Genomic DNA, 22,172 nt, shown 5'->3' on the forward strand with positions numbered 1-22,172 from the left:
TTTCACATTCTCTTTAATAGATCGTGAGAGCTGTACAGAGTTATTACAGTCAACATTAACATGTTTTGGGCCACGCAAACATGCATTTTGAAGCAATTTTCTATTCTGAATATGAAAACTCCCTAAAATAGCTTGCTGTTTCTCATGAGTCTAACCCTGTTCAATCAAAAATAAGTAAAAAGGAAATGTCTTAGATTTTAGTAAATCTATGTGAGAAAAAAACTAATGGTCATGTCCTGGGGATGTAACATATAGCCTGATGACTATAGCTCATAATAGTATTGCATATTTGAAAGCAGCTAGGAAAGTGGAACTTGAAAATTCTTACCACAAGAAAAAAAATGTTGTAACTACGTATGGTGATAAATGTTAGCTGGACTATCGTTTGATCACTTTGCAATATATATAAATATCAAATCATTATACTGTACACCTGAAACTAATACAAGGTTATATGTCAACTATACCTTAATAAAATAGTAATTTTTAAAAGAAGAAAAGCCTACTCTTTTTAGTTCCAGGTGTGTCTTTGAATTTTATTCCAAAGGCTTGTATTACGTATTCAAAAAATGCATACTTTTTAAAATTAGGGTACAGATTTTTAAATATTGGATTGAAAGTAGGTGGAGGGGAGTAGGACTCATTCTCAGGGATGAAGAAAGGTAGGCATGGTGTAGAGGAAAGGACTCTGGGGGAAAGGAAGGAGTCTCTGGATTCTAATACCAGACACACCCCCCGCGCGCGCCCCCCAGAGTAGTATGGAACTCTGAGCCAGTGATGACTCCACCCAGCTTCAATTAAACCATCCATCAAATGAGGATGAAGACACCTTCCCTTCCTCACCATTAAACTGCAAAATGAAAGAGCCCTTGCCTTTCTTCTCTGATGAACTCCTACTCACCCATAAAGCTTCAATAAATACTTGCTTAATACACAGCAAATGAATGGCATTTATACACGCTTCTTACGTGATACTGAAAAGAATCTAAGACATTATATTCTTTCCGTTAACAAACGCTCCTGGGATGTAAAAATCATAAACAGTACAAATACGACGGGGTTTTTTCCTTTCCAAAATTCGATTCCATTGGGGTATCTTTTCCACGTAAGAAAATGTTCTTTTAACAAGTCGAGTGGGGGTGAACAGAGTTCCCTATAGTCTCCGTGCCTTGTTTCACTCTAGCTCGTACCTGCCTCTTTAAAAATGTGTTAAAATGCTTAACACGTGTTTGCTAAAAAGGACGCGTTCTCTTTTGAAAGCTTTAAACGCTGCACGACCGCTCACGCACGCCTCCGCGGGCTCCTGCCAAGACTGGAGGGAAGGACTTCCGCGACCTGCAGACGAGCAAAGTAAGGAGCCCCAGGGGATCGCACAACACACTCCAGTGCAGTTACAAGAGGGCTAGTTTGGCTTTTTTCAAAACGTTCCTTCACAAAAAAAACCCCATCCAACTGCGGACGGCGGTGATCTCGTGAGCTCGGAGATCTGGGGTGACTTTCGGGGTGCCCCGCTCCCCGCTTCTCTAAGCTCTCCCCCACGACCGTGGAGCCCCGCACCGCCACAGCGGGCTTTTCGGTTTGCGACCCGACTTGCCGGTGCGCAAGCCGAGGCGGCCCCGCGTCGGTCTGCTGCCTCGTCCGGCAGGAGCCCGGGGAGGGCTCGCGGACAGCCTCGATCCCGCGGTCAGGGCATTTTTACCCCGAGTACAGGAAGGGCCTGCGCCCCCGCCTGACAGCTCCGCCACCGACGCCAACCCAGACCCTGGAACGTCAGGAACCTGACGCTCCCGGAACGCGGCGCCCGGGGGCATGGACGTAGCGGAGCTCAATAGCTGTTGTACCGCTCAGCCGCCAGGCCGGCGGAGAGGCGGAAGTTGAAGGTGCTGACGCAGCTGGGGGAACTTTGCCTGGATGGCACCTTCCTGTCCGCTACTCCGCCCCCGCCGGAGGGGCTCGGCTCCGGAATTCAAGATGGAGTCGCTGAGTAGAGCTGGGCAGGAGATGAGCTTAGCGGCCCTGAAGCAGCACGACCCCTACATCACCAGCATCGCAGACCTCACGGGCCAGGTCGCTCTGTACACCTTCTGCCCCAAGGCCAACCAGTGGGTGAGTGCGGCCAGGCCGCTGAGGTCGTTCTCCCGGCCGCCGCCTCTTAAAGGGGCCGCGCGGACTGTCCTGGGTTGGGGGTGATTCGGGAGGCCAGGGCGGCAGCGGGGAGGCCAGGGACTGGAGAAGAGACGGGTCGGTCCCTGAAGGGTGTCAGGGGCGCCGGGAATTGGGGAGAGGAGAGAGGTAGGCCCAGAACGTCGGGGGCGGGGGGAGCGGGGGCAAGCCGATAGAAGGGAGGATTGGAGGAGGATCAGTCCCTTGGGGTCGGGTCCGGAGACCTGGGCGATCTGCCTTCTTTGCAGACGTGTTGGAGGATGAGAACGGTGGGGTCAGAAAGATACCTGAAAGATTGTGTTTGAAGCTATGAGGGTTATTAGATAAACTACGTATACATAATCTATAAAGTAAACACCAGTCCTTTCCCCCCAACAGGCGCGTAAATAAGAGCCCCCTTCATAGAGGTCATTTGGATTTAAAGCTTGAAATCCACTTAGTGTCAATTCTTGGAAGAGAGGTGGTGGGGATAAGTCCGACTTTTATCTAACTACGCTGTATTTCCAGAGTTTTGGAAAAGATTTCAAGGCACTTAGGGAATGGGCTTCCATGTTAATTGGATTCCCTTGAAACCTTTGGAAAAGAGACCCTGTAAATGTGTTTCATTCCAGCTGTGCTGCTGGTGATGTCACCTCTGAATGCTCCCTTCCGACTAAGTACTTTTTTGCCTTTTATTTTTTTTGCACGGGAGGGGGTCCGAAAAGTTACATTGGGTTTGTTATCTGAATGGTTGGCCCCTGTTTAAAAGTAACATAATTTCCGGTTTTCTAGTAACTGACCCTCCATAATTTACTCATTCAGCTTTAGGCTTTACTTTTGGCAAATGATCCGTAAATGTTTGTTGGATTGAGTTCATAAATGAGTAATGTTCACTTTTCAGTAAAAAATGAAATCCTTATACTAACAAAACCCTAAAAGACCATTGTAATATGTCCTTTACGGTATAAAACAGATACATAGGTTATATTTAATCAGTAATTTTGTGAAAATCATTTGATGTTTATAAACAGTTAATTCAGATGAAAAGAGCTTTCAGAATCCTCTTGCTTTTATCTTCTTTCTTTCACCTCCTGGAAGAGAAGGAGGTATGGAAAGCCACAAAGAACAAAATTATAGATTTTTTTTTTTTTTTTTTTTTTTTTTTTTTTTTTTAGTGTAGCTGTTTTAGACTTTGCCTTAGTTTGAATTGTTCTGAATCATTTTTCTTTATTTGGTCTGCATATAAATTTGTGAGATGTGAATTGCAGACAAATGGTGAAGACTTGGGAGCAGAAACTTAGACTAACAGACTTTTATTTCTAGTTTTTCACAGACTTTCAATATTGTGGAATTTAAATTGTAAAGTCCTGCTTCAAATATGAAATACTAGTTACAATATCTGAATTGAAAAAGGAACTGCCATTTTTTGTTCATTTGGATAATGGCGCAAAGAGCATAACCAAAATCTTTTGTATCTTTATTTTACAGTGAGTTGTAACTTTGCAGTGTTGTGTTTGAGCAAGTTTTCTTTCTGATTGCCAATTTTTTATACTAATAATTTAACAATTGAAAGGCAAGAAAAAGCCTATGAACCCTTAGGAAGGAAAAGTTTTATTATGATTTTTATGGTAGAGCAATACTCAATATGATAAGTATATTTTAAATATTTGTATCCCAACAAACCCAATTTGGAATGACTAGCATTTAAAATTTTCTAATTTGTTGATTGCATTAAAATATATAGGTTCTATCCAAACTGTGAACTGCTGTGGTTATTTGGGGTTTTTTTAAAACATTGTATGTGTTTAAAACCTAAGTCCACTTGTCACAGCAAATAAAAGATAATATGAGTTGTATTTTTAATCAAAATGTTTCGTTTATGCTTAAAATTTTTAATTATTTATACGTCCTAATTACCTTAAGGCAGAGTATAGCTTCAGTTTTCATGATTCTTCAACAAAGTTCTAAAAATAAAAAACTAATTGTGTTTGACAGTATTTCTTAACCACAAAATTCGCTATTCATAAAAATATACCAAAATCCCCCAATGATGAAACAAACTCTCCTAGAAGATAACCTTTTTTCTTTCTTTCTTTTTTTTTTTTTCCCATACTAACCGATAAATTTTAAAAGTGAAGGAATTGCTTTACAGAAGCTTGGCTTTAAAATTAAAAAATCTGGATAAGACATTTTAGCTTTATAAAGGGAAAGTGGGGCACCTGGGTGGCTCAGTTGGTTAAGCATCCAACTCTTGGTTTAGGCTCTGGTTATGATTTCAGGGTTGTGAGAGTCTGCTTGATATTCTCTCCCTCCCTTTGCCCCTCCCACACACGCATGGGCACGCCCTCTCTCTCAAATAAATAGTCTTTAGAAACTGGGGGAGCTAAGATTTTCACCCTAAAATTTTAAAAAGAAAAGTGCTGCAGATAACAGACATGTTGCTGGATTGAACATTTAATATACATTAGTATGCAACCAGAGTGTAGAAAGGATACAAAAGGAACTGGTAACAGTAGTTTGTGGAGTAAGAGACTTACTTGACCTGTTCTAAAGGGACTAATTTTAAAATAGATAATTTCACCTTAAACATGAATATTACTTCTCCATTAGGACCATTTGGGGTTGGATTATGGGGAAAAAAACTAATCAACTCTTTGTCTATTATAGGAGAAGACTGATATAGAAGGGACCTTATTTGTATATCGAAGGTAAGCTTTTAAAAAAAAAATGGTACATACGTATTTTTAATCTAATGGTGAACAGTGTTATATAAAGTGGTTCAGCCCTATTGTCTTTGGAACCTTCCTGCCTGACCTTTTTCATCCATTTCTAGCTGTGAGATCTGAACCAAGTTACGTCCCTTCTTTGAGCCTTCGTGTGATTCAGAATAAACAGAGTTAGAACTTACTTGGGAACCTAGCAAAACTGTCTCAAAATAGAAAAATTTTCTAGTAATGAACGAGTCTAAAACAGATGCCTTCCTACCTCTCCCTGTATTAAACATACATAAATAGAGAAAAATATAATACGTAAACTAACTCTATAAAATAACGTAGTTGAAAAGTCAGTCCCTCTATTCTATAGTTACTAAATGAGTCACCTTCTTATGACTCTGGTTCTGTCCCTTTTCTGAACCCCTCCCCACAGAAAAAGTTCTGAATTATGTACAGTGTCTTAGTAATGTGTCACCTTAGTTTGAGAGTCCTTTAGAAAAACCCAGATTATTCAGTTGCACATTTTTTATTTTCAACTTTTCTGAGAGTTAATTATCTAAAACGTGATTGGTTTGCAAATTGCAGCTTTTGTTCTGTTAGGCAACTTTTATGTCCTAACTTGTAACTGACAGGAAAGGATAGTCATGGAGTTTCTTGGTCTTAGGATCTCCCTTAGGTCTTTCTCTGACTATGGCAGGTTCCTTCCCATGGCTTCTAAGTTTAGAGATTCAGCAGGAATTATTACTGACATCAGGTCCTCCCCACTTTTTTTTGTATTATGAGTTCTCTTTTAAGGATTGCCTTTCTCCATTGATGGTAATTAACAAGAATTTGTCAAATATTCCTCTAAATTTTGGCATGCAACTTTGAGATCTTGTCTAAAAACACTGATCTTTTTCTTCCTTCATATGTAAGTGCTTTTATATTACATAGTAACTATAGCAGCTCATCATTCTTTGCCACTTCGTTCCCTATCATTCATCTTTCTCCTTTAAAAAAAGGGGTGGGGGCGCCTTTACCCTTCACCTACTTTATTGTTCTTTATTACCTCTATAAATCTCTAGAAACTCATCAGTTGTTGTTAGAATCTTGGTATCTATGATATTTGGAAAATATTTTCCTGGCCTCATTGTTATAGTACAGATCCACTTGTTGTAGAAAATACAAAATTTAGTATAATAAATGATTTGACTTAATTAAATTCATGGAGGCTTACATAGTATTGATCCTAATAAAAGGAAACCAAAGAAACTCAGGGAAATGTGAGAACATTTTATGTACCTTGGATAAAGGTGTGCCACAATGTCAGAATGTTGTTTTGCAGAGACCGTAGTATAGAAGAAACCTGGATTTGGAGTCTGAAAACCTAAAGCTGAATTCTGGTCACATTATTTACGTGACTTTGGGCAAAGGCCTTAATCATTCTGAGTTTACTTCCTAATCTGTAGAGTAGGATTCTAAAATCTCCCCCGTGTACACAGAGAAACGATTGAGAAACTATGAAGTATTTCATATATGTATATACATATATATGTATGAAGATCATGTACTTAATCACCCTGATATGAGAACCAAGAATCATGTACTGAATCAACCTGGTATGAGAACCAGGAATGTTTGTTAGCATAAGATACAAGGCATTTTCTCTCTAACGTAGGAGAACTAGAGAAAGACCTATTTGGTGTAAAAAATAATCATGATTGTAATGGTGTACAGTCATTATTAAAACCAAGTTTGTACCATGTTTTAAATAAGTGATATTTTTGTTGAGCAAATGTTATTTAACATCTACTAGGTGTCTATCTTGGGATCTCTCTGAAAAAAAAAAAGCCAAAAATTCCTGTTTGCATGGTGTTTACATTCTAGTGGAGAAAGACAATAAATATGAAAAATAAGTAAATGGTATGGGGAAAAAGAGAAGAGAATTGGAGGTATTGAACTTGAGAGCAGGCCGGGAGCCTGAGAAAGGTAAGTGTCACTGAGAAAGTGACATTTGAGGAAAAGCCTGTTGGGGGGGGGGGTAAGATAACTAAATTCTGGGCAAGTGGTCCAGGCAGAGGTCTTTAGGTGGAAGCATACCTGTAGGGAGAGTGATGAGCTCAGTGTGGCTGGAGCAGAAGCAAGGGAAGAGGCAGAGGAGATGAAGGCAAGGAGGGCACCTATCAGCCAAGGCCTTAGTGGCCTTAGTAAGGGCATTGGCCTTTACTGTGCGGAACTAAGTCCTTAGAAACTTATGAGAAGAGAAGGAGTATGATCTAACTTGAATTTTTTGTTTACAATTTTAAGTGCCAATGATACTGTATAATGCAGTAGTGTATACTCTTTGAAATGGAAATAAAGAAGTAAATAAACATTTCTGCAAATTAAACAGTGACTACAGGTGTCTGTCTTCTGTCAAATCTAAGGTCAGCCTCACCTTACCATGGTTTTACCATTGTGAATCGACTGAATATGCACAATCTGGTTGAACCAGTGAATAAAGATTTGGAATTTCAGCTCCATGAACCATTTCTTCTGTATAGAAATGCAAGCTGTGAGTATATCTGTTTTATTACAGTTCATATATTTACAATTTAAATTGTGTGACTTTAGTTTCTATCATCACGTTATTTTTGGAGTTTCAAGTTACAATAAAAAATATAGAAACGCCTGGGTGGCTTGGTCAGTTAAGCATCTTCCTTCAGCTCAGGTCCTGATCCCAGGACCCTGGGATCAAGTCCCGCATCGGGCTTCTTGCTCAGCGGGGAGCCTGCTTCTGCCTCTGCCTGCCGCTCCCCTTCCTTGTGCGCACGCTCTCTCTCTCTGACAAATAAATAAAATCTCTAAAAATAATGTATATAATCTATACTCTTAGGTTATAAATGAGTCTCTTAGTAAGATCAAACCTTTTAAATTGGGCTTTCTAAAATTGAAACACTCTTACAGTAACTTTTTATATTGTTTTAGTTAAATATACTCTTCCATGTAATAGCACTACATCATATTCCTGTTGTTTGTTTTACGAAAATTAAGTTTCTCCCTTTGTTTTGGTTGGAACTGAATTGTTGGCTGCCCATGCCCCTGAGCAACAGAACTTAGTTTGAGAGATACAGGACGGGGACTGATACTTCTATCCACAAAGAAAGTACTATCTTTGCCCTGGTGGTGGTATTTTTAAGTCTGTTTATTGAGTGTCTACTGGCTGCAAGTTCTGGGCTCAGAGCTACTTTACCTTAATGTTAATGGTACCATAATCTATGTGGGGCAGGCAAGCAGTTAAAAGAGCTGAGACTCTCAGGCTCCTCTGCTATGAGTCTGCTTCTTCTCTCCCACTCCCCCTGCTTGTGTTCCCTCTCTCGCTGGCTGTCTCTATCTCTGTCAAATAAATAAATAAAATCTTTAAAAAAAAAAAAAAAAGAGCTGAGACTCAGAGATGAGTGGCAGCTCCCCAGTTGGAGAGCAAGAATCCTAACCCTCTTCTCTGCTCCCTAGTTCCAGGGTCCTTTCAGGCATTTGACAGCCTCCTGAGAATGGTTGCATGCAGCCCACAAAGCTAGAGTGGCCCTTTCAAAAAGTTAAGGTACTAATGGTGGGGAGGGGGGGGAGTAAGATACTAAAGAGGTATCCTCAATTCCTGTATTTCAGTATGGGTGTTGAAGGTATGAGTGTTTGAGGATAGAAGAGAGACTGTTTGGTACCGACGGTGGGTAGATCAGACCTGGTTACAGTAGTAGAGCGACTGTAACTATCACCCAAGGAGATTGCTGGAGAAGTGTTCCTTCTCACTTAAAAAGGAAAAGTTACTACCAAAAAAAATACATTTTTTTAGGAAGATTTTCATTAAGAAGTTTAAACAAAGGCTTCCTTAGTTGAACGGAAAATTCACTTAACCAAGGTTGTCCAGTTTCCCAGTTAATTGAGGCACTGGATCATCTTCTAAGGGGCCACACAGTTTCTGATATTGCTAATTAGAAATTCCAGAGCACATCAGCTTGTTTTCAGACTAGAGAAAGGCCTGAAAAGGTCAAGTACAACACTGTGGTTGTATTAGAAACGGTGCACAAGAGGAGCTTGGGAAAGTATTTAAAGGAACAGCCGTATTGGGGAGAAGTGACAAGGCAGCATAAAGTGATTCTGGGAGTGTGAAGGCCTTTCTCGAGTGTGTGTTTTGTCTGCCTAGTCTTAAATGTGGAAAATAGTCTTGTCAGGTCTGCAAGCTATTGAGTTGTTAAGGGATTTGTTCTTTAAACAAAAAGTTAATTAGTGCCTGAGTGTGTATACAGGTAATTATACGTGACTCCGTAGCTGCCCTTCTGTCATTTTCTTGTGGGAAATATCACTAAGACACCTGACCCATTTTGCTCACTACACCTTCAGATCCGGCTTCTTTCACTCAAATCACTTTCTAGAATTAATAGAAAATTGCACTATGATTTTTTCTTGTTCTAATTGTTTCGTTTTGATTTCATTTTTTAGTTTGTATTTATACCCCCCCCCAAAGGGAAAGGTAAAATCTTACAGAGAAAATGCTTACACTAGCCAGGGGCTTAGGTTTGGTGATTCTATTGAATAATTTGGAAGCAGTATATTTCTATACTGATAAGGTCCTTTTGGCAGCCAGGAGACCCATGCAGGGCTGCAGTGAGGGTTGGGAAGACTGCAGATTCCGTAGTTAATTAGGCAAAAGTGTAGTTCCTAACTCCTTACTTCTGACTTATATTGAGGAAACAAGAGTCCCAGAGAAGTTAAGAAACTTGCTCAAGAATCACAAAGATTGTAAGTGACAGGCAGAATTCAAATCTTCAAAGCCCATATTCTTTCTGCTCAGCTGCCACAATAAAATTACTTACTTCATCATTCATCAGTCCACGTTCTAGAGTGAGGCTGACCCATACTACTCTGCGGTAATGGAAGTGCTCTGTGTCAGTCCCATCCCAAAGAGTAGCCACCACTCAACATGTGACTGTTGAGCACTCGAAGTGTGGCTAGTACAAGCAAGAAATTTTCTTTTCTTTTTTAGTTTATTTAACTTAATCAGTTTGCATTTAAGTAGTCACATGTGGCTAGTGGCTACCGTATTGGACAGCAGAAGTCTAAAGCATGAACCCCTGCTCACACACACCCTTTTGTTGCGCCATACCTGAATTGAACAAGCACTAGGGGAGCTTTGGATTCAATTTTTATGCCTCTCATTTAGTCATTCTTTTTAAAATTTATAAATGATTTCTAGATACGAAAGCTGCAGAAGATATCCCGGGGGGTGGGGGGGGGCTTTGCCATGGTAACACTCTTTTGGCATGCAATTTAATTTTCAGAAAAGAATTCTATTCTAGGCTTTGCCATTTTCGGTCTGTAACCTTGGATAAATCATGTAAACCACTGATCTGACCTACTTATCTTAAAAGGGCATCATATACGTGAAGGTATTTTCTTAGGCACTTACAAATATAAAATATTACAGACTGTGTCTCCATCTTGGACCCAAGCCAAGTGATCTTTGTGGTGAGAGAGTCATAAGGATTTTAACATTATCCACGTTCTCTTATAACCCAGGCCCATAGTGGCCTTCCTCCTGTCCCTCTGACTAGCACCATGAGAAGCTAGAGACTCTGTTTATCTTTATAGATATTATTTTCAGATGTTATAGGGGCCATTACTAGGCAGCCTGAGGTATGATAAGTTGAAAATATATACATGTTAAAAATGAGAAATCTTACGGAGTACAGATTTTTTAAAACTCAATAGCAACAGTTCTGATCAGTGGGTCATGATGTTTATTTTGATTAGTATACTGGAATCCATAGCACTGTCCCAGCTAAAACTTTGTATTGATGTCATGATGTTTAATTTGTGGACACCTCTCCCTAAAAAACATTGATGATAGTTTTAATTTTATCTTTGATTAGTTGAAGAAACATAGTTTTTTTGATGTTTTAAACATATGCATTACTACCAATCTGCTGATCTTCTGTTTTCATTTGTAAAGAAAATCCGTGTTACTCACTGCATTATAAAAATCATTCTTGGGAGACTCTGAACTTCTAGGACTTCTAGGACATAGGCACATCAAAGAAAATATCCTTCAACTCCTGTCCAGCAATGTCATAACAGGAAATCTTTCTCCTACAAACATTTGGAAATGCTGTATAAAATATCAAATGCATAGCTTATCCAAAAAGAGAATAAGGGACATTTCAGTGGGCCAACATCAGAGTGAAAACTGAAAGCTGAAGTGAGAAACTTATAAACCGACGCTGGCTGCCAGCTGTTAGGGGTTCTTAGGTATGGAGCTCTCCTTCATATAAGGATCCCATGACAATTACATGGAGTCAGGAGACAGGGCCTTGGGCTCATACAGGTGGAGAGGTAGAGCTGAGACACCCATACATCCATACAGCGAGGTCCCCTAATGAGCTACATACTAATTAATTTGAAAGATACCAGCCCACCAACCGAGGAGAAGGACAAGGCAAGCTTATCTATCTCAGTATGGGCTGTGGGTAACAGGGAAAATGTCTCCCCTGAATAATTGTAACCATGAGCTTTCTCATACAGGTTTGGGGTTCAGGTTATATCATTCACTTGGTATTATTTCTTAACCCAGTCCAAAAAATTAACATAAAAATTGATCCTCAGCTGGTGAGTACTCTAGATCACCTGGCAAAAGCAAATGCAGAATCCTTCTAGAGAGACACTGAGGTTGCCCAGGGACCTCATCGACACCCTTATGGTCCAAAATTACTAAATACACAAAATTACTAAATATACAAGGAAATAATTCACAATCAGTGAAAGATAGAATACCACAAACAGCAGGATTAGCCAGTCCTTCCCCAAAATTTTAGTTAATGAAATGATCAGATAGAGACTGTAATGGGTGTAAATGTCAGATGTAGATTATAAAAAAAAGTGACAGATTTGAAAAATAACCAAGTCCAATTTCTAGAAATTAAAATTTTAGTTATTGAAATAAACTCTCTGCATGGACTCAGCAGTTAATTTGTAATAACAGGAAGGAGAATTGGGGAACTGGAAGAGACATCTGAGGGAATTATCCAGAATTCATCCAAGAAGGGAAAGGAAATGGAAAATACGGGCAGGAGGACGGAATTGGAAAGTCTAACACATAACAGGAGAATTTCAGAATGATAAAATAGATTTAAGAGAGTATTTGAAGAGATTATAACTAAAAATTTTCTAGAATATTCAGAAGTCATAAATCTCAGATTTAGGCAGTAGAACAAGGCACCAAGCATAATAAGTAGACAGAAATACACAAAGAGACAGAAGCAACCAAAGGCTACTTGAGATTGATTATTTACAAAGAGTGCCAGTTAGACTGACAGCATATTTAATTGAAGCTACTGAGTTTGGAAGACGAAGGAGTAAGAGTACTGAGAAAAAAACAACCTATACTTCAGTAATTCAGGAGGACAAAATAAAGACATTTTTTCAACAAAAACAACTTTTGCCTCTAGCGGCCCCTTCCTCTAGGTGCTTCTAAGGTAACACTGTCCAGTACAGTAGCCGCTAGCCACACGTGGCTGTTGAGCACTTGAAATGCTCCTAGTGAACTGAATTCTTAATTGTATTTATTTTGGTTCAGAAATAAGAAAATCGTGGGGTGCCTGGGTGGCTCAGTCAGTTAAGCAGCCGACTTGATCTCAGCTCAGGTCTTGATCTCAGCTTAGGTCTTGATCTCAGGGTTATGAGTTTAAGCTCCACATTGGAGAATTGAGGAACTGGAAGAATTGAGGAACTGGAAGAGACATCTGAGGGAATTATCCAGAATTCATCCAAAAAAGGGTGGGGTCCAAAAGAAGAAAATTGAGCACAGAAGAAAGAAATGAAGTTTATAAACTACTAAGCAAAGAAAAGGAGGTAAATCAAAATAAGCATGGACTACGTAAGACAGTGAGATGACTAGTCTGAGTAGAGGTGTTAAAAAGGTGAGGCAAGGGGCGCCTGGGTGGCACAGCGGTTAAGCATCTGCCTTCGGCTCAGGGCATGGTCCCGGCATTATGGGATCGAGCCCCACATCAGGCTCCTCCGCTAGGAGCCTGCTTCTTCCTCTCCCACTCCCCCTGCTTGTGTTCCCTCTCTCGCTGGCTGTCTCTATCTCTGTGGAATAAATAAATAAAAAATCTTAAAAAAAAAAAAAAGGTGAGGCAAAAATACTAGACATCAACAGCATCAGGTAAAAACTCTTCAGATCTAAAGCATCCCACAACTGGGGTGAGAATAGATAAATTGATTAACCATAGATTTGAATCAAGTTGTGCGTGTTTAAATGATTCAGGGTAACCACCGCAAAACAAACATAGGAGTCTTTTAAACCAGTACAAACCAGGGTGGGAAAAAAAATGAATGAACACCACGGGAGATAGAAAGCCCAACATAAAGGGGCAGAAATAAAGAAGTCAGTAACTAGAACAAAATGTTAAGTGTACTGAAGTTGCCAGTTACAAGATATCGTGGGACTGGATGAAGATACAGAATTTGTGAATAATGTTTTCAAAAAACTTAAAACTCAAAAACCTGGAAAGATTGAAAGTAAAAGGAGAGAATGCAGTGTATCAGGCAACTGTTAACCCAACAAGGCTGCTGTAGCTATGTTAGTCATACATGATAGATTTCAAGTGAAAAACATCAGGGTGAGAGTTGCCGCGTAATGATAAGAGGAATGAACTCCCTAGAAGATAAAATGATTCCAAACTGGTACATACCTAGTATATGTCAGAAATACATATCAAAAGTTAAAAATCCCTAATCATCATGGGAGATTTTAACAGGCCACCTCAGTAATTGACAGATAAAGCAGATGATTTTGAGATATTTAAACAGTATAGTTAAACTTGATCTAATGAGCATATAAAGAGCCCTGCTTCTAGCAATTCGAGAATTTCCTTTTTTTTTAACCGAATGTAGGCCTCCCAGCCCAAGAAGTTAAGAAAAAAGAGAAATCTGGGTTCAGTTGAAGGAAAATACAGATGAGTGGCAATTAACTGCAGAACATAGAAATTGCAGAACAACAGATTGAAACCAGTAACAAAAACTCCCCTATAATCTGATTGATCCAACAATAACAAAGGAGGGGGAGCATAATGGGCAATATTAGGAATAATGTATATATTTTTATGTATTGCAACTAAATATAGGGAATACACATTTTTTTAAAAAAATCACTATGAAGAACTTTTTGCCTATACATTTAAAACTTAGAATATAGGTATAGTTTCCTAGGGAAAAAACATAGTGTAACAAAACGTATTCAGGAATAAATAGATCTGAATACATTCACAAACAATAAAATGTTGGGTCAGTAGTTTCAAATCTCTCCGATCACATCTAAAGAAAATGCTAAGAGGAACGTCCTATTCAGAAAATGGAATCAGGACAGTTAATCTCCATATAGAGACTGGCCTCTGCAAAAGCAGATATAGGATCTGTACATTTCTGATTTTATCACAGGGCACTTATCTCCACTCTTGTGCAGTGAGATCGTGCTGCTCTTATCCACTATTCATTCTTTCAGCAAGCATTTGGCAAGCACCTGCTGCAAGCAATGTACCTTACTGTGTATGTTTCTCCTAGAAGGTGCTTTCCCTTTGATTTCTACTTCTGTGGGCACCTCTTTATGACTGAATTGTGAAATGCCCCCAAGAATATTCTGTAAAGGGTTTTTTTGGGTTTTTTTTTGGGTGGGCAGCAAAGTTCATTGAACGATAGTAAAGTGTTAGTACAAAGCTCCCGAAGAGGGAGGGGACCTGGGAGGGTTGCCTCTGTAAAGGGTTCTGAAAAGGTTTTTTTAATCCAAAATTTGGTACACGAATCAGCAAAAAAGTAAAAGCAAGCAAAACTGGTTTTTCTGTTTGTTACAGCTAGGCAGTCTACACTGCAACTTGGTTAATCGAAAATACTAAAGTTAAAAGTTTGTGGTCCCATTAAGCTCTATAAAGTCAATTTTGGCATTTAATGATTTCCTTTTGCAAAAACTATTTCAGTATTGTCTTCTCCTTTGTTTTTAAACAAACAGGCTGATTATTTAACTCAGACATACATCTTATTCAGTGACACTTATTGAACATCTGTCATTTACCAAGTACTCTTATCAAGTGCTATACCATTTTGATAAAAACTGTTGTGTACTTTTAAGTCCTGAGGTTATCGTTTTAGTCCTGAGGTTCTGTTGTATTTTCTTAGAGAATTATAAGCAGAAGTCATTATGTTAGAACTTTTAGTGTCAGAACTCTACCTTTCTGGTAAGGGTGAAGATTCTTAATGAAATATGTTACTATATTAATCCCAGTGCTATGAATATTTCTTCCTAATACAGCTCTGTTAATGATAAAAATTAATGATTTAAGATTTATGATTAGAAAATTACCAGCTGTAAATTTGAATGATTAGGCCTGCACTATTGAAAAATCTGATCCACCAGAGACTGTGAGGGTATTTACATGTTTTTTTTTTTCCAATAATCATTTTTAGCAGCAACACTGATCCATTAATTAAAAGGAGTATACAGTCTAGATTTTCTTTCCTCAGACCTAACTTTATTCCCTCCTTAGACCAGTGTATGTTTGTGGTTTTAGCCAAAAAATAACAACATTATTTTACTTTACGTGCATATTAGACTTGGCTTTTTATTTTTTATTTTTTTTAGCTGAAAGAAACAAGGACAATTGTTGTTTCCTCCGTCCAGCACCTTAAGGCATAGATCTCCCACTGAATACCATTTTTCATATTTTCAGATGGTTTCTATAATCCTAAAGTACTTTTGAAAAAGTGAACAAAGTATGTTGCCTTATAACCTGCTTAACAACAACAAATCACTGTAACAAGCAATTAAAGATAAAAGTATCATTATTATGTAATATTTTTAAGAACTTACCTCCAAAAGCCTGTGAGAAGTACCCCTTTGTTTCCACTTCACTTATAACTTTTCCTTTATATCGGGCATCAGTCTCTTGATAGAGAACATTTTTAATTAAAATTAGATCACTAGAAAAGGCAGGGTGATTCATTTCCATAGTGTTGAAAATGCAGCTGCCAAATGGAAAGTTTTAGTAGAAGAAATACTGTAGTGTGTACTTTTTTTTGTTTTTTTGTTTTTTTTTGCCTCTGCTTGGCCTTTCTCAGTTCAAGGGCAAGACTCAGAACAGTAGAGATGGTAGGTGGCTGTTGGCATTTGCACAAATCTTCAGACTTAAAGCACAGTGCAGGAAATGTCCTTGCAAGAGAAGTTTACAACTTGTCAAGTCAAAAAATGTGACTTCTACCTCCAGACTAAAAGAGGAACTTATAAACAATTTTAAAAGCTCCACCGTCCATTCCCTGTGATCTTTGAATTCAGCACGGTGCTTCTTGACCGGCCTGGAGAAAGGCAGTCTTCCACCATCAGCAGCAGCACTGCTGTGGTTGGTGTGACTCTGTTATCAGTGAAGGAGAAAGGATCTGTGGCAACTGCATTAATCTGGCCTTCTGGACAAAGATAAGGAAAGAGCCTCGCTGTTGCCACGTTAGTAGACTGAAGAGGTAAAAACACCATGAAAACATAGGGTGACTTAGACTCCAGGGCTGACCTGGTGGTGCTGTCAGGTCAGAAGTTTCAAATGTCTGTATGGCTTTCTATCTGTTGTAGGCCACTGGTGAGTGTTCTAGGAGGACCTCTAGTGGAGCCTCTACCAGAAGGTTCTGGTTAACTTTGTTCCTAAGTCCATGAACATTTCCAGATTTCCAAAGCAGATTCTTTCCAGTATGTCTCACTAAGTGCCGGCTTTTCCCCCCTAAAGTAGTGTTGTCAGGTAAAAAGCAATTTTAACTTTTGTGTGTGTATGTGGTGTTACCCTAATTGTAAATGTTTTAAAAGTTAACAGAGCATGCACCATTTACCTCTTTTAAATAATTAACGTTTTCTCTTTTGAGAACTCACAAAGGAAAGCAACAGTTACTTATAGCTAAGTGGCAGAAGTGTGTTCTTAATATGTATGTATATAGGTTTTCATCCTGTGTTTACAAAGTGAAGTCCATGGTGGAGGTAAAAATTGAAACAGAGTAACCACTAATCCAAGAAGATTTGAAGCCACTCAAGTGGGCAGAAGAAACCTTAAGACTGAGCCCTTGGGGTTCGGTCCCCTGGAGGATCCAGGATCTGAGCTACTTATAGAGTCACTACTTCAGGCACGCACAGCAGGGTTTTTTCTTTGGTTTGTTGTTGTTGTTGTTGTTGTTGTTGTTGTTGTTGTTGAATTAAAAGGAAGGCATGGGATAAGCATTTGCTACCAACATTTAAAAATGAGGACATTTTACACACACACAGCTGGATTTCTGGCGTTTCTTCTTGTGAATGCTGCACAGCACCTGCATCCCTGCAAGCCCTGGGAGTCAGCAGGAGCTCTGGGTGAGGCGTGTGTGCCACAGCCTCTCCATCCCCACCACAGCCTGGCGTGGGTGAGCCTCCTGGCCACCTGCCTTACAGCCCTGGTTTGGATGACCTCTTACTAAAGTGACAGAAAAATATGTAGCAGAGAAGTTAGTTAGGGAAGGGAGAGAAAAGAAGGTCTCCCTTTTCCTACACCACTATCTGAACTATTTCCCAGAGCTCTACGTGTAGATTTCAGGGAGCCTACAAGACTCCGTGGAGGCCAGGGGCCATGCTTCCTACCCTTTATTGTCACTTGTGATACATAAAAATGATCATTTCTGTGTGGGGCGCTGAGATGAATAGCCCACCAGGGGACGGACAGGTCCAACATTTGGCATACCCATAATCACTTGCAGCACACACCTAGGAGAGGCTCCGCCTTAAGGAGTGGCCAGTACTGTGTGGCAATCGTGGCAATTAACCCTGGCAGCACACACAAAACCCTAGTGTGACTCACTGTGGTATTTGGGATTGCCCATTATTTAAGAGTAGAAAGTTTGTAATTAGGAACAAACAGTCATGATATCCTGGGGTTTATTTTCCTAATTTCCCTCCAAAAATTCAACGATCATTTCACGTGTCTGAATCCTGTACTAAGGTTACAGTGTTAAAGGGGACTGTGGAAGCAGTATTGCTGGTAAATAGTTTCAGACTTGATTTTATTTAAAGAGGGGCATCAAAGGGAACCGAATCATGTTTACCAGCCATATGCACAGATTTGTGGAGTTTCCTTGCCTGCCTGTTGGCCACCTACCACAATCTCCTGTCAGAATCCTAGGTCGGGCAGGCTCTGCCTCCATACCCTTTTTCCTGTCCGCATGCATTCTACCTTCCACCTCAGAGCCTCTCTTCTCTCTCTTTCCGAACCTTTTCATGTTGATGTGGAGCCGTCAGGCTTATTCTGGTCTTAAAGGAAATGATCTGTCATAAGCAGGGGCATTTGCTTTTTCACTAGCCAGGGCAGGCTTATGCTTCTGTAATCTGTTCTATTCTTACATTACTTTTATAATCAGAAGGATTTTCCCTATGTCTAGAATAAATGTTTTTGGCTATGTTCAAAGCACATTTTCTTGTTTTTCTTTCCTGGTGTAGGGCATATTTGTCAGTATCATCTTTAGAAATGTATAACTCTTAACACCATTGCCAAAAAGCTTACATCAAAGCCCCTTTTCTGCTTGGCACCATACTGAGAAAATCTCCAACCTCTTTAAATCCTTTGAGAAAGTAGGTCAGATCTAAATAATAAATGAATCAAAAAGACAACATGTGCACGAGAGTGATTCCCAGCTCTGTTTTTGTGACATTTCACAGCATCTCAAGAAGTCTCAAGGGATTTTACAAAGGATCCAGATTAATTTGGGTTTTCTTGATCTTGTGCGTGCCACACACCATTCCAGATGAGAAGCAGAGTGAGATGTAACATCAAATCATAATAGGCTGCTAGATCTTCAAAAGAGCTCTCTGGGGAAATGGAAAACTCTTGCCCCTCAGCTTTTTAAAATTTCTCAATATTAAATGATCTAATACCTTTAATCTTTGTCAGTGTTGTTTTTCACAGTTTCAAAAGTTGCTATCATTTAAAAAGCAAAGGGAACATTTAATTTTGGGTGTTCTTTTCTGAATTTTGGTATTTTTCATGGAAGTACAACCTCAGGGTAATCAAATGCCCTACCACCCCCCCTAACTCTTCAGTGACTTGCCTGTACAGCATGACTGACTTGGGACAGTTGTTAACAGCCACACTATATGGTGGGGGTCCAATAACTAAATAGTTTGCTTTCATCTTGAGAAGAACCATTTATAAATCAGGATGCCATCATTTTTTGCCAGAGCAAAATAGTACTGTATCTTCAAATCCCTAAATCGTCTGTGCTATAGTTAACCAAGGAAAATTATTTCAGGACGTTTCAGCAAATGAATTGTTCACAGAATGTGTTGGGCCATAGAGTGGAAGTTCTCTTGAGGAAAGAATACTTGGCTTTGGCTTGAAGACGGGTCCTCCGTGATCTTAGCTATCTGGGAACTTGTCTGTCTTTCCTCACTGGTGACAGCGACAGGCTCAGGGGCAGCTCCCAGGGCCTTCTTGCCAGCTGCATGCACTGAGCATTTGATATGTTGGCAGACAGAGCTGATTCTCGGATGCGTGTCTGAACCTCTACAGGTCTGCTTTTGGCAGAATCGAGTGTGACTCTTATCCTTTACCCATTAAGCTATCGTTATGGCTTCCTTATCTTTATTTCTTCTGCAAACATGCCTTTGAAAGTGTTTGGCTCTTTTTTGGCAGTTTATTTGATAATGTACAAGAGTGGAAGGCATGTGTCTTATTTCTAAATTATATTGTATTTCTTCAAAGGAAAAGGGGAGGATATAAGTGAAGTATTGTCAACATAAGTTGACAGCTCTGTTGGGCTTATTTTGATTATCAATATGAAATTCTTTCTTAAGAGCTGGGTTTGCAACCCCCTATGAAAACATTACTAAATGCCCCTTTTTAGCCCAGAGAATGTTGTGTGTGCTTCTCTGAGCCTGATGCAGTGCCTATCATAAACTTTCTCGTCACTGTAAGTTGTAGGGGTGTGTCCTTTAGAGGAAAGCTGCAATCTTGTATTCGGACTCTTGTGTTTTGTGTGTTCTTTAGCCAGGATTGAAACAGACATATTTAAAGAAAGATGGTTGTGTTTAATTGCCATATATGGAGTCTTTTCAGAGCCCAATCTGATTTACTCTACGTAGAAGCAGTCCTTAGCTGCGAGGAATAGGAACATAACCAAGACCCTGCAAGAAGATCATGTTTAATAAGTATCTCCTCTATAACAAAGCCTCCTCTGTGTTCCTTGTCAAAGGGCTGTCAAAGCTAAATTCAGCCTATTTACTACATCATGTAAAATATTCCAAAATTACTTGTTATTTGTTAGACATTGATCCTGTTTGAAATATTGATGGTGTTTTGCAGTTCTGTGAGCAGAAGAGGGGCTGTGAACCTGGGTCCAAACATGGAAAACTCTTCCAGCAGACTGAATGACCACTCAGAAAGCAGAAACCAGCCTGGGTGCCTGGTGGTAGTGTGCACAGTCACTGCACGACACATAGCCAGATGTGGAGCCCAACAGTCAAGGACAGTTTTAGTGAAACCGGAGGGTTTCTCCACCGGAGAAGTCCCCTTATGAACAGGGTAGGAAAAAAATTCACATTCATGATCTTCATTCATAAAATGAAGCTATTCACTCACTCTATGTATGAATGCTCCCTCTACAATGACAATTAAAAAAATCCGATTAAACTTTTATTTCCATCAGAAAGGGAACTTTAAAGTTGTGATTGGCCATGAAGTTTTTTGTAGAATAAAATGACCTTAATTCAGAGTGAAGCAAAATATTTGCCATTAAAATAGCTTTTATTGGGACACCTGGGTGGCTCAGGCAGTTAAGCGTCTGTCTTCAACTTAGGTCATGGTCTCGGGTTCCTGAGATCAAGCCCCACGTCGGGCTCCCTGCTCAGTGGGAAGTCTGATTCTCCCTCTCCTTCTGTGCATGCGCACTCTCTCTCCCCCTCTCTCGCTCTCTCTCTCAAATAAATAAGTTCTTTTAAAAAAAAACAGCTTTTATTGTACACAGAAAACTTTAAGACATAATGAAAGAAATTGAGAAACACAAATAAATGAAAAAATATTCCATGCTCCTGGATTGGAAGAATTAATACTGTAAAATGTCCGTACTACCTAAAGCAATCTACAGATTGAGTGCAATTCGTATCAAAATTGCCATGACATTTTTCACAGAAATAAAATGAACAGTCCTAAAATTTGTATGGGACTGCAAAAGATCCCCTCAAAGCGTACTTGAGAAAGAAGAAAAAAAGCTAGAGGTATCACAATCTCAGATTTCAAGATATACTACAGAACTTTACTAGCCAAAACAGTATGGTACTGGCACAAAAATAGACACATAGATCAATGGAACAGAATAGAATTCCTGGCAATAAACTCACACATACATGGTCAAATTAATTTACAACAAGGGAGCCAAGAATATACCATGGGGAAGAGACAGTCTCTTCAATTAATGGTGTTGGGGAAACTGGACAGCTACATGCAAAAGAATGAAAATGGGCTACTACCTTACATCATACACAAAAATAAATTCAAAATAGATTAAAGACTTGAATGTAAGACCCGATACCGTAAAACTCCTAGAGGAAAACATAGGTGGTGAGCTCCTGGACGTTGGTTTTGGCAATGATTTTTTGGATTTGATGCCAAAAGCAAAAGTAGCAAAAGCAAAAATAAACAAGTGAGACTATATCAAACTAAAAAGCTTCTGCACAACAGAGGAAGCCATCAACAAAATGAAAAGGCGACCTACCAAATGGGAGATAATGTTTGCCAGTCATATATCTAATATGGGGCTAATATCCAAATTATATAAAGAACTCATAAACTCAATGACACTCAATAACAAAAGAACAAATAATCTGATTTAAAGTGGGCAGAGGATCTGAATAGACATTTTTCTAAAGAAGACATACAGATGGCCAAGAGGTACATGAAAAGATGCTCAGCATCACTAATATCAGGGAAATACAAATTAAAACCACAATGAGATACCACCTCATATACATCAGAATGGCTGTTATCAAAAAGACAAGAAAGAACAAGTGTTGGTGACAATGTGGGGAAAAGTAAACCCTTGTGCACTGTTGCTGGGACTGTAAATTGTTGCATCCACTATGGAAAACAATATGGAGCTTCCTCAAAAAATTAAAAATGGAACCACCATATGATCTGGCAATTCCACTTATGGGTATTTATCTGAAAAAAAAAAAATGAAAACACGCATTCGAAAAGATAAATGCACCCCCATGTTTATTGTAGCATTATTTACAACAGCCAGAATATGGATACACCTAAGAGT

The 22,172-nt window shown here is 39.4% G+C and overlaps 1 protein-coding gene across 3 annotated transcripts in view; it reads left to right on the top strand.

Annotated features, from left to right (window-relative positions):
- The first annotated feature begins 1,908 nt into the window (after positions 1 to 1,908).
- The window catches only part of DCP1A (decapping mRNA 1A), a 55,184-nt gene continuing 34,920 nt past the window's right edge, over positions 1,909 to 22,172 (top strand). Inside the window, exons 1-3 of one of the 3 annotated variants that reach the window (XM_008703660.2) lie at positions 1,909 to 2,106; positions 4,810 to 4,850; positions 7,262 to 7,389. In XM_008703660.2, coding sequence (XP_008701882.2) covers positions 1,912 to 2,106; positions 4,810 to 4,850; positions 7,262 to 7,389 — 364 coding nt within the window. In that variant the 5' untranslated portion in view covers positions 1,909 to 1,911. Of the gene's footprint in view, positions 2,107 to 4,809; positions 4,851 to 7,227; positions 7,390 to 8,396; positions 8,416 to 22,172 lie in introns of those variants that run through there. The other 2 variants (XM_008703661.2, XM_040628684.1) reach the window with 2 other exon arrangements.

The sequence above is a fragment of the Ursus maritimus genome, unplaced genomic scaffold (assembly GCF_017311325.1).
Source record: "Ursus maritimus isolate PB19 unplaced genomic scaffold, ASM1731132v1 scaffold_14, whole genome shotgun sequence".
Taxonomy (NCBI): domain Eukaryota; kingdom Metazoa; phylum Chordata; class Mammalia; order Carnivora; family Ursidae; genus Ursus; species Ursus maritimus.